Consider the following 12,557-nt stretch of genomic DNA (forward strand, 5'->3'; position numbering starts at 1 on the left):
GCAGGGATTTTAACAAAGTGGCCTTCCGGTCTCCAAAAAAGTAAAGTAGGCAACTGTTATTATCATGATCCACTTGTCAAAGGAGTTATGTACAGCAAAATCGTAAGGGAAAATACTATTTCATTTGTCTGCAGGACCTCCAAAGTGGGTAATTTTTGAAGCCAACCAAAAGCAGGTAATCAAGAGGTAGCTGAGGTTCAGAAGGGAGGGAGGGCAGGCAAGGGTGTTACTAAGTGTGCGTGAAAGAGCCCAGTGGTGTTCACAGGCTGGTCGTGCCTAGAGTTGGGGTTTTGGATGCTGCTGGTAGTTCTAGTCTCCCTCTCTCTCCCCCTCCTCTCTCCCTGTCCCTCTCCCTCCCCCCTCTCTCCCTCTCCCCCTCTCTCACATTTTTTTAAGACAGGGTTTCTCTGTATAGCCCTGGCTGTCCTAGAACTCACTCTGTAGACTAGACTTGTCTTGAACTCACAGAGATTTAACTGCCTCTGCCTCCCAAATGCTGATTGCTGGGATTAAAGGCCTGTGGCAGCACACTGTGTCCTTGCTGGTTGCTTCTGAATGTTGGGGGATACAGATTTGCAATGAGGAGCCCTTGTCTGTAGATGCCCAATAGAAGACTGTGTGGCTTTAACCTGAGTGCTGAGGATTTCTCACAGGCTAGGGCTCTTTTGTATGCACTGAATCCAAGTGTTGCCAGCCACAGCAGGCACTCCAGATGTTAAATCCAGGACAAAACATCTGCCAGCATATACAAGGCATTTATTATTGAAGTACATCCCATGATCCCAGAGTTAGTAACACTTGTAGACAGATGTCTTAGGATTGATGAACTGCAGGCCGCTACTGCAGCTGACCAGTCAGTCACCCACGGCTGTTCACACTGCTCAGGTGCTGGTCTTTTTTTTTTTTTTTTAAGATTTATTTATTTTATGTATATGACTGCCATAGCTACATTTATACTTGTGTGCTAGAAGAGGGCATCAGTCCCCATTACAGATGGCTGTGAGCCACCATGTGGGTGCTAGAATTGAACTCAGGACCTCTGGAATAGCAGCCAGTGATCCCAACTTCTGTGCCATCTCTTCAGCCCTCAGGTGCTGTTTTTAATATTTATAGAAATGCATTAATCTACGCAATGTACCCCACACCCAGGGGGAACTCAAAAACCAAAGAAAGAAGCAACTTGCCCAGGGCTATCCACCTGAAGTGGTAGAACTCACTGGAACTAGACCCGGTCCAGAGAGTTCTCAGGCACGTGTCACGCTGCTGAGGAACAAACTGCCACTGGCCCTGTCCTCTTCACAGATGAGCTAGCCAAGGACTGAAGGATAGGTGGTAATCCAGGGCAAAGTTCTTCAGGTAAGACAGAGCTGCACTGACCTCAAGTCTGTAAATCCTGTACACCCTGGCATGGCTGGGGCGCTCAGTAAGTACCTCTCTCCAGACTGTTTGTTCTTGGATGGTGCTGCAGACTTACTAAGAGTTCTCAGTAAGTAAAGCTTTTGCTTCGAATAGCAGGTCACATGACTTCAATAACTGCTTCCCTGGCCATTAGAGCATGCGGTAGCCCTGTCACACACTAAAGAACAAACACGGAGTTAAGGGCTTTAGTTGTCACTTACATGTACCTTGTCTGGGATGGGCAAGAATTTGAGAAGGTGGAGACTCAGCATCGTAGGTATGGTTTTTGACATTCAAGATGCATGTAGTCTCTTACAGAAATAGCTAGAAGTATCCTGTGGCTGTTTTTCCTTTGTCCAGCAGGTGTCAGGGGTGGCAGGGCTGGTGAGAACTGAAGACTCCAGGCTTCCCTGGACCTGTGGCAGAGTCAGATAAAGGCATCCTAAGTCCTACCATGGCTGTTGTAGAGGTGCTAATACAGAGAACACAGGATTGCTCTGAGTGGAGATTGCATCCTGATGATGATTGGCAGCCTCTAGGAGGAAGTCCAGTCAGGTCTCTGGGAAGCAGAACCAAGGGCGCTGGTTGCTGGGGCTGCACCCCTGGCTGCACACAGTCTTTGCTCCTAGCCTGTCCCCTCCCTCCTTATGAATGCTTGGTCTCCTAAACCATGAGACCTTCCAGTGGCAACAGCCTGTGTCTACCTTACTTAAGAAGAAGAGGCTGGCTCAGAACACCATTTAGAAGACCAGCTGCCCTTGGTTAGTGGCAGAGCTGTGTCATTTGAGGGTTGTAGCTTTCAGGATCAGGCATCCTAAAAGGAAGGAGTCCATGATACTGGGAGAATGAAACAAGGTAAGAGAAACCAAACAGAGTTGGCCTAACAGAGGTCATACTGCACCGTTCTCATGAATAGCTGGTCAGTCGTGGTTCACCAGCATGGAGCAGAGCTGTAGTGCACACACACACACCAGCGTGGAGCAGAGCTGTAGTGCACACACACACACCAGCGTGGAGCAGAGCTGTAGTGCACACACACACACCAGCGTGGAGCAGAGCTGTAGTGCACACACACACACACCAGCATGGAGCAGAGCTGTAGTGCACACACACCAGCATGGAGCAGAGCTGTAGTGCACACACACACACCAGCATGGAGCAGAGCTGTAGTGCACACACACACACACCAGCGTGGAGCAGAGCTGTAGTGCACACACACACACCAGCGTGGAGCAGAGCTGTAGTGCACACACACACACACACCAGCATGGAGCAGAGCTGTAGTGCACACACACCAGTGTGGAGCAGAGCTGTAGTGCACACACACACCAGTGTGGAGCAGAGCTGTAGTGCACACACACACACCAGCGTGGAGCAGAGCTGTAGTGCACACATACACACCAGCATGGAGCAGAGCTGTAGTGCACACACACACACCAGCATGGAGCAGAGCTGTAGTGCACACACACCAGCATGGAGCAGAGCTGTAGTGCACACACACCAGCATGGAACAGAGCTGTAGTGCACACATACACACCAGCATGGAGCAGAGCTGTAGTGCACACACACACACACCAGCGTGGAGCAGAGCTGTAGTGCACACACACACACCAGCGTGGAGCAGAGCTGTAGTGCACACACACCAGCATGGAGCAGAGCTGTAGTGCACACACACACACCAGTGTGGAGCAGAGCTGTAGTGCACACATACACACCAGCGTGGAGCAAAGCTGTAGTGCACACATACACACCAGCATGGAGCAGAGCTGTAGTGCACACACACACACCAGCATGGAGCAGAGCTGTAGTGCACACACACCAGCATGGAGCAGAGCTGTAGTGCACACACACCAGCATGGAACAGAGCTGTAGTGCACACATACACACCAGCATGGAGCAGAGCTGTAGTGCACACACACACACACCAGCGTGGAGCAGAGCTGTAGTGCACACACACACACCAGCGTGGAGCAGAGCTGTAGTGCACACACACACACCAGCGTGGAGCAGAGCTGTAGTGCACACACACACACCAGCGTGGAGCAGAGCTGTAGTGCACACACACACACCAGCGTGGAGCAGAGCTGTAGTGCACACACACACACCAGCGTGGAGCAGAGCTGTAGTGCACACACACACACCAGCATGGAGCAGAGCTGTAGTGCACACACACCAGCATGGAACAGAGCTGTAGTGCACACATACACACCAGCATGGAGCAGAGCTGTAGTGCACACACACACACCAGCGTGGAGCAGAGCTGTAGTGCACACACACCAGTTCAGATCCAGCATTTAGCACGTTTAATTCTACCTTTATTTAGAGGATCTTTCAGTTTTCCTGTATTACATCTGTACGTATGTAAGAAGGAAAACATGTTAGCTGTGTTTTTTATTTATCACTTTTTATGTGCTAGGTAGTGGTGGCGCACGCCTTTGGTCCCAGCACTGGGGAGGCAGAGGCAGGCAGAACTCTGAGTTTGAGGCCAGCCTGTTCTACAGAGCTAGTTCTAGGACAGCCAAGGCTACACAGAGAAACCTTGTATCAACCACCACCCACACACACAACCATTTTACATTTTAAATTCTCTCTCTCTCTCTCTCTCTCTGTCTCTCTCTCTCTGTGTGTGTGTGCGTGCGTGCGTGCGTGTATACACATGAGCCATGTGTATGCAGGTTGGTTAGAAGAGGGCATCTGATCCCCTGGAGTGGAGCTGAAGTTTCAGACTGTTGTGAGCACGTGACCTGGGTGCTGGGAACTGAACTCTGGTGTTTGCTAGAGTGGTATCTAGCTTAACCACTGCCCCATTTCCCCAGCCCCGCTGGCTGTCCTTGTCACAGCATTCCTAGTATGTTTTGAATGTCTGACTCAGAATGACTGACATCTTTGTTTCCCTGACTATCGGGGTCTGCCATTCAGAATGTGTATGAGGTGACACTTGTCACTGGAATATTTCTTTCTGAAATGATGACACCGTCTTACTAGGGGTGTTGCAGTTGTTTTTTATGGACCTGTGTTAATTACACAGAACGATGGGTTTCATCTGACATTTTCATCCATGTTTATAATGTGTTTTGATCATATTTGCCCTCTCTGCCATCTTTGTTCCTCTCCCAGTCCTGCTGAGCCCATTCCTGTTCCCAACTGGCCCTCTTTCTCTTTCACATCTTTTAAGAAAAGATTTGGTTTTGCCCCATGTATATGTGTGTTTGCTTGCACGCAAGTATGTATATCATGCTTACTCTTTTCCGTGTGGGAGACTCTGTGAGCTTAGGGTTGCTTACAGGAGCACGAGTGAGGGTTATCTACAAGAGCCTGGGCCCTTACCAGAAGATCCGCCACTGAGGAAAATGTCTCCAGTAGCTGCTGAGGGAGGGGTGGGGCCCCGTGTGGTCATTTCCCTGTTATAGCATGTTGGGGTTCAGGTTCTCCTCCCCGCTGGTCACTGGCTCTGGTCTCAAGGCTCTCCGGCTTTTCTTTCAGAGCCTTCTGTGAGATACAGTGTGTTCTTTGGGTCACACAGGGGCATGCTTGCATACACACATGCAGTGGGCATGACCTTTGCGGAGGTCCTCCAATGTGGAGGACCATTTGGCCGTGCTATGCTAAGACCAGCATGCGACTTCCAAGCCTGACCAGAAAACCAATTTTGCTGGAAGACAGGGCCTTGATGGGAGTGTGTGCTGGATGTCCTGTCATAATGCAGGTCCCTGACTCACAGTGTAAGTCTATCACTGCTTGCTTATGATGTTTTACATTAGTGAGGTTGTATGTGACATTCTATTGAGCTTTCCAAGTGACTGTGCTCATGAAAACTTACTTGCAGAAGACTCCAGTTATACATACAATGAGGGAAGTAGCTTTGGCTTTGTCGCTCACCCAGCAGACAGGAGGCTCTTCAGTGGTTACTAGTCGCCCTTCTTTTCTTTTTGTTTGTTCTAGACTGTTTGAAAAGAAGAAACTGGTAGGAACCAGACATACACAGGGCCTGGAGGACTGGGATCTGTTGGGGATGACTTGGCTAGTAAGCCCATTCCTTTTCCAGGGTGTTGATTCTCACTGTCTAGATCACTAGTTTTGTACTGTTCTTCTGGTGCCTGACGCTCATGAGGACACCCTCTTAGGGATAGACAGAGAAGAGAGCTGACCACAGTCACCTGGGCTTGGGTGAAGGAGACCAAGGAGGAGAAGAGGGGTGGGTAGCTGATCAGAACTCATGCTGGGGCCCAGGACAGCTAAGAAATCAGATTCCTAGACCCTGTGTCCATGCTTGGGACTTACTAGACCTGAGTGTGGGACTTCCTAACAGATCACCAGATGTTATGGTGCAGAGCAGAGACCTTCCTAACAGATTACTCCTGAGGGCAAGTTGAGGTGATAATGCCGAGATCTGGAGGTGAGGCTGGTGAGATGGCTAAACACGTTTGTTTGGTTTTGTTTGTTTGTTTTCAAGACAGGGTTTCTCTGTGTCCTGGCTGTCCTGGAACTCACTCTGTAGACCAGGCTGGCCTCGAACTCAGAAATCCGCCTGTCTCTGCCTCCCAAGTGCTGGGATTAAAGGCGTGCGCCACCACTGCACGGCGAGATGGCTAAACACGTAAAGATGCTTGCTGTCAAACCTGTGAACCTACCTGGTGGGAGTTTTTCAAGTTGTCCTCTGACCTCCACAGGCACTTGTGGCATATGTGTATACACACACACACACACACATACACACACACACTAGTAAATAAATGTGAATTAAAAAAAAGAATTGGCAGATGTGGTGGCCCAAGCCTTTATTCCAAGCACACGGGAGGTAGAGACCTGGCCTACGTGTTGAGTTCTAGGCCAGCCAGGGGTAGTACATAGAAGGATCCTATCTCAAAAAATACCCCAAACAAACACACACACATAAAAGATCTGGCAATATGGACACGATGGCAGAGTGCACTTCTGTAAATGAACAGTGTGAACACAGGTGTGAACCAGGGACTCCAGAGATGCACAGGATGGAGGGGATTGTGAGGAGGGGTGAGGACCAATGCTCGATCCCTGGCAAGCCTGAGGAGAGTCCAATGCCAGGGGCTGTGAGGGAGATGGAAGTTACTTGCCCAGGCCATCCTGAAACATGGAGTTGTCTGCCTCAGACCTCAGTGCTGGGACTGTACATTTGTGTCATACTTGGCTCTCCATTTAAGAGGGGGCAGACAGGAACAAGACAGTCGTCCATGTAGTGGTTGTCAGTGTGCCCTCTGCTATTGCCCTTCCTGTGACTATGAAAACAGAAGCGCTAGTGACGAGAGATAAGCAAGCTCCGGGGACTGCAGACTGTTAGTGTTGTACTGACAGACATTTACAAGGAAGTCATCAAGAGAAGTCAGAGGAGGACTTTTATATAAGAAAAGCATATACGAAAGCCGTCAGATATACTGGAAATAAATTACCTATCCACGTTTCAGTGGGAAGTGAACTACACATTGAGATGCTGACAGAAAACTGCCTTTTAGAGTAAGAACAACTGAACCCTCAATAAGAAAAAAGACTGAAAGGGACCAAGCAGCTCACTACAATATCACGTTACACTAACAGTTGGAACACTAACATCTGTAAGAGGTTACATGGTTCTCAGTGGGGCGGGGTTGGGATAGGTGATGTCATTGTTACAAATGGCATTTTCTGATGCATCTTATATGCACACCAGCAGTTAGCACCGTGCTTCCGCAGTGCTCACTTAAGTGGTGCTGTGTGAAGACTCTGCTAATACAGGTATTCTAGAATGTGAGCTGCGTGGATCCAGAAGCTTCACAGAGAGAGAAAGAGCAAGATCTAGCACGCTTTTGTTTCTTTTGTTTTTTGATTTTGAATGTATATATCGTAGCTTAAACTGTTTTAAAACAAAGGCCTTAGGCTAATTTTCGGTTCCCTTTCTTGAAATAAGCTAATGGCTTGTTTGTGTAAAGCTTTTTTATTAAAAGAAAAATTTTAAAAATCTTAAAAAAAAAAAAAAAAGGAAGAAAAAGTTTTTGACACAGGGTCTGATTTTGTAGTCTGAGCTGGTGGCAGACTAATGGGGATCCTCTTGCCTTAGCCCCCCAAGTACTGCAGTTAAAGACGTAAGACACTGTTATGCCTGGCGCACCTCTCCCCCCCCCCCCCCCCGTGTGTGTGTGTGTGTGTGTGTGTGTGTGTGTGTGTTTAAGGACTGTGCCTTTTTTAATGAACCTAGGCCCTTGGGTTCAAGCACCCCGGGCAAGTGACGCCCAACTGAGCAGCTACATCTCTGGCTCCACATATAGTAGGCTATCAAATCCTTCAGGCCTGGGAAAGTTAACAGAATCTTAGTTTTAATTAACTTTTAAAATTTGTTAGCTGGGCAGTTGTGGCACATGCCTTTAATCCCAGCACTTGGGAGGCAGAGGCAGGCGGATTTCTGAGTTCGAGGCCAGCCTGGTCTACAGAGAAAAACCCTGTCTCGAAAAAAAAATGTAAGTGTTTTGCCTGCTTGTATATCTGTGTACCATGTGTGAGCTAGATGCAAATGGAAGGCAGAAGAGGGGGCGGGGTACTTGGAGCAGGCATTAGGGATGGTTGTGAATAGCCGTGTGGGTGCAGACCGAGTCCTGGTACTCTGCAAGACCAGCAGAGCCTTCAGCCACTAAGATAGCTGTCACCCCCTGATAGTTTTAAATGTCTTTTATTTGTGTGTGTGTGCCTGAATGAATGTATTTGGCCTGCAGAGCCCAGAAGAGGGTGTTGATTCCCCAGAACAGGTGCCCAGTTCAGTGCAAGAGCAGGAAGCCCTCTCAGCTGCTGAGCCATCTCTCTGGCCCCTGGTTGCTTTGTTATTCTAGGAAATGAGGATGTCATGTGAAACAATATAATAAAGGATTGTGGTATTGAATGAAAAGTTAATTGCACTTAGAGATCTTAAAACTCAATTATTTTCTGCTCTTTTTCTGAGACAGTGCTGCTATATCGTTTAGGCTGGCTTGGAGCTAATTGGATAGTGGAGGCTGTCCTGGAACTTGTGGCAATCTTGTCTCTACCTCCTGAGCTCTGCAATCACAGGCTTCCATCTTCAGCTGACTTAAATCATTTTCTGATTTGTTTGTTTGGCATTGTTTTTGAGACAGGGTTTTATTTAGCTTAGGCTTGCCTCAATTCATTGTATAGCCCAGGCTGGGCCTGGAATCTGGTTTTATGCCTCTATCTCGTGAGTACTGGGTTACACAGTCCTGTGATTGACTGTAACTGCTTTCTTTCTTTCCTTTTTCTTTTAGTTTGTTTGTTTTTTGTTGTTTGCTTTTTCAAGACAGGGTTTCTCTGTGTAGCCCTGGCTGTCCTGGAACTTGCTCTGTAGACTAGGCTGGCCTTGAACTCAGAGACCTGCCTGCCTCTGCCTCCAAAGCACCGAGTCTAAAGGCGTGTGCCACCACCACCCTGCTAACTATTTTCTATTTACATATCATAAATATCCTTGTTTAGTAGCTCAAAGAAAAAGAATACATTTATTTACACACTTTGAACTAACAGTGTCAAATAGGGAGAGAGAGAATGAACCATGGTCATTTTAGAGTTGAAACCTAGAGTAAAACATTGACCTTCTAAACAGAGATCAAGGGAAATGGGACACTTTTGAAAAACAGTAGACTGTAATACTGGCAGTTGAGTGCTGTGAACTGCGAATTTGGACTGGAGAGAGTCTCTCAGGTTGAGAGCTTGTGCTGTTCTTCCTGAGGACCTGAGTTCAATTCTTAGTATTCAAATTGGGCAGCTCACAGCTGCCCATAATTCCAACTCTAGGCTATCCAGTGCCCACTCATGTGCACATGCCATGTGCGCACACACACACACATATACACACATATATACCCACATGTGTATGTATATATGTACAAACACATATATATGTATGTATGTATGTATGTATGTATGTATGTATGTGTGTGTGTGTGTCTTGTGGTGCATGCCTGTCATCTCAGCTGAGGCAGGAGGATTGCTTGAGTCCAGAAGCTAGAGATTAACCTGGGCAACATAGAGACATTTCATTTCAAAATATATAATGACTCCCATGTAAACACAAAGCCTAGGAATATAGGAGGGTTTCAAATGAGTCCTCATAGTTTCAAGAGCAACACAGATCTTAGGAGAAGTCGGACTATGGTACCTTGACTGGCACTATTCTCACTAGAGTGAAAATGAATGCTTTGTGTGACATTGGCTTAAATTGTGCCAGTGTATAAGATTTTAAATGGTGGGCTGGTGAAGGTTCTTACCATCAAACCCAACAACCTGAAACCAAGTGCTAGGACCCACGTGATGGAAGGAGAGAGCTGGACTGTGCCATGCCTGTGCCCTCCCCTAACTAACTAAATAAAGGTTTAAAAATTAAATGGTGTGTTCACACCATATTTCCTAAAAGTACTTCAGGTTATTTTTCACTGGGGAACCTAAGTTGTCACATACTTACTTTTTGTTTTTAGAGAGGACAGAGTCTTTTTGAGCTAAGGTCTTGTGTAATTTAGGCTAGCATTAAATTCATCATGTAATGAAGAATGACCTTGAACTTCTGATCCTCCGGCTTCTGTCTTCTAAATGCTGGCTTTACAGGAGTGTGCTGCTACCCGAAGCCAGCTTTCACACACTGTTACAGGCTTTGTGCTTACTTTATAAAGGTGCACGTGTGTGGCATTGGTAAACATATTGGCCCATTTCCTTGACTGCACAGGGAGAAGACATCCATTATCAGAGAAAAAGATCATGCATTACATGTATCAATTGTGCAAATCGCTGGACCACATGCACAGGTAGCTGGGAGGGGGCGGCTCCCCAGCCAGCGTGCAGGGACATGGCTCTAGGCGGAGACTTTGGAGCAGGAGATGCAAGTCATTCTCTTCATTGTGTCTTTAATACTCATGCAGAAACGGGATATTTCACAGAGATGTAAAACCAGAAAATATACTAGTAAAGGTAAAAACTTTTATATAGAAAAGTTTTATTTTGATATCAAAATAAAGGTAGACTATACAATTTTAAATGTTTTATTTTTTCTAGGTTTATATTTTATTTTTAATTAAATGTATGTGTTTGTCTGAGTGTGGGTAGGTGCCATAGAAGAGGGTAGACTTGTGAGAGTTTTGGAGCTGGAGTTGAAGGGTTGTGAGCTGCTGTGGGTGCTGGGAACTGAACCTGAGTCCTCGGCCAGATCAGTGGACTCTCTTAAACAATGAGCCATCTCTCCAGACTCGCAATATAAAATTTGATTCACTGGATACGTCTTCTGTAATAGCTGGAAAATATGGTTTTTGGGTCTGAGGGTCTGAGTTTTGTGAACTGGAGTAGAACCCAGGGGCTGGTTTGTGCCAGGCAGACATTGTGCCCTGGCCTAAGCTATAGGGCTTTGTTCTCCACATTTGTAAAAGAAGGCTCGCATTAGCAAACACTGTCAACACCCTTGACTTCTCTCCTGAAGGATGCAATGTAAGGAGTCCGTGCTCAGCAGATAGATGCCTACTCCCTGCAAAGAGCCATTCTCCTTGCTGATTGTCAGTGTGGGGGAAGGAGAGTTGGAAGGCCAAACTTGTGATTTCTTAAACTTGTGGTCTCTTCAGAAGTCTCCTGTGCTTAAAGTGTACCACGTACAGATTCTCTATTTGACTTGCAATCATAAGAGTCCCCTTGAGCCACATGGCCATAGGAAAGGAAGCCTGTGTGCAGAGAGGCTAGAACTGAACCACCTGGACCACAAGGCCTTGGGTGCTGCCATAGAGGCTGGCTGTGATTGGTGCACTGAGCCACCTTCCGAATATAGGGAAGTTTGTGAGTGTTTTCTATTCCTCTACTAGAGACCCTTTGAAGTGCTTACCAAGCCTGAACTTTGTATATTTTGAGTTGCTTGGCTGCTGGGATTTTCTCATCGTTTGTACATTTGCAATGATCTGTGTGACAGTGGCTACAGATTGAGGCAGAGCCAATCCTACTCTCTTCCCTTTGCAGCAGGATGTCCTGAAACTAGGGGACTTCGGGTCGTGCCGGAGCGTCTACTCTAAGCAGCCATACACAGAGTACATCTCTACCCGGTGGTACCGGGCCCCCGAGTGTCTCCTCACCGACGGGTTCTACACATACAAGATGGACCTGTGGAGCGCTGGCTGTGTGTTCTACGAGATTGCCAGGTAGAGCTGGGCCAGCACCGGAGCCTGATGTACCTCGCAGGATGACGTGGGCAGGTCACATAGTGAGGCTGGGTGAGGCACTTGGCAGCTCCCTCCTTTAAGCTCGAAGGCTACGGTCATTCTGGTTTCTGCTTGGTTTCTGGTTCCTGGCTTTCCTTCAGCAGGCAGTTGACTAGGATTTCATGTCCCATCTTTCCAAGTGCTTGCCCTTGCTTGCATTAGCTGGGCAGCAGCAGCAGCAGGTCCCATGGCAGGGTGGGGCTAGGGGTGGGGCTTGATCATGCAGTGACTACAGACAAGAGCTCAAGATCAGAGAGGCCAGGCACCACCACCTTTGATCCGACCATGGGGAAGTGAAAGCAAGTGGTCTGCCACAGTGCCAGCACGAGGCACCTTCTGGCATAATTGGACTTTTCTCGAAAGCCCCAGCCCATTCTTCCTCTGATCTTTTGATATCATTCCTGGGAATAACAGTGGCTGAGAGCAGCCTGAGGGTTTCTTGCACTCAGAGGTGAATGCTGTCCCCCTTAAACAGGCCAAGGGAGGGGAGAGGATGACAGCCATTGCTCATAGTGGATCTTCAATGGAAGTAATAGCACAGGTGGGGACCTAGGGGTCACCCATTCCCACCTGCCCTAATGACCACTGTAGAATCATGGTGTGACCATGTACTTCAGGCCATCTTTGCCACTAGTGCTTGGGTACTAGTGATGTCGTTTGGAAAGCCCAATGGTGACTTTACTGAGGCCATGACAATGGAAAGTTCTGTCCCATGCTGAGATTCATGAGTTAGTATGGAAGCATATTAAAGGTCGTGCAGGTGAGAGACAACAGCCAATAATGTCTGAGTGCAGTGCCAGCCAGCTTCAGGCCAGCCTCTGGTAAACCGGCTGGGCTCTGCACACTGTCCTCCTCTGCAGGGCTGCTCCTGCTCTCTCCCTCAGCATCCCCTTTGGTCAGGAAGCTAAGGAGTCAGGCCGACAGCCAGAGTTGTATGTAGAG

At 47.7% G+C, this 12,557-nt stretch overlaps 1 protein-coding gene across 13 annotated transcripts in view; it reads left to right on the forward strand.

The window, feature by feature from the left end:
• The window catches only part of Mok (MOK protein kinase), a 33,291-nt gene that overhangs the window by 15,983 nt on the left and 4,751 nt on the right, over positions 1–12,557 (forward strand). For 9 of the 13 annotated variants that reach the window (XM_076921140.1, XM_076921148.1, XM_076921146.1 and 6 more), the window contains 3 exons: positions 10,109–10,187; positions 10,302–10,350; positions 11,377–11,555. In XM_076921140.1, the coding sequence (XP_076777255.1) occupies positions 10,109–10,187; positions 10,302–10,350; positions 11,377–11,555 (307 nt within the window). The remainder of the gene's footprint in view (positions 1–10,108; positions 10,188–10,301; positions 10,351–11,376; positions 11,556–12,557) is intronic. The other 4 variants (XM_076921141.1, XM_076921142.1, XM_076921149.1 and 1 more) reach the window with 2 other exon arrangements.

This window comes from Arvicanthis niloticus, chromosome 23 (genome assembly GCF_011762505.2).
Source record: "Arvicanthis niloticus isolate mArvNil1 chromosome 23, mArvNil1.pat.X, whole genome shotgun sequence".
NCBI lineage: Eukaryota > Metazoa > Chordata > Mammalia > Rodentia > Muridae > Arvicanthis > Arvicanthis niloticus.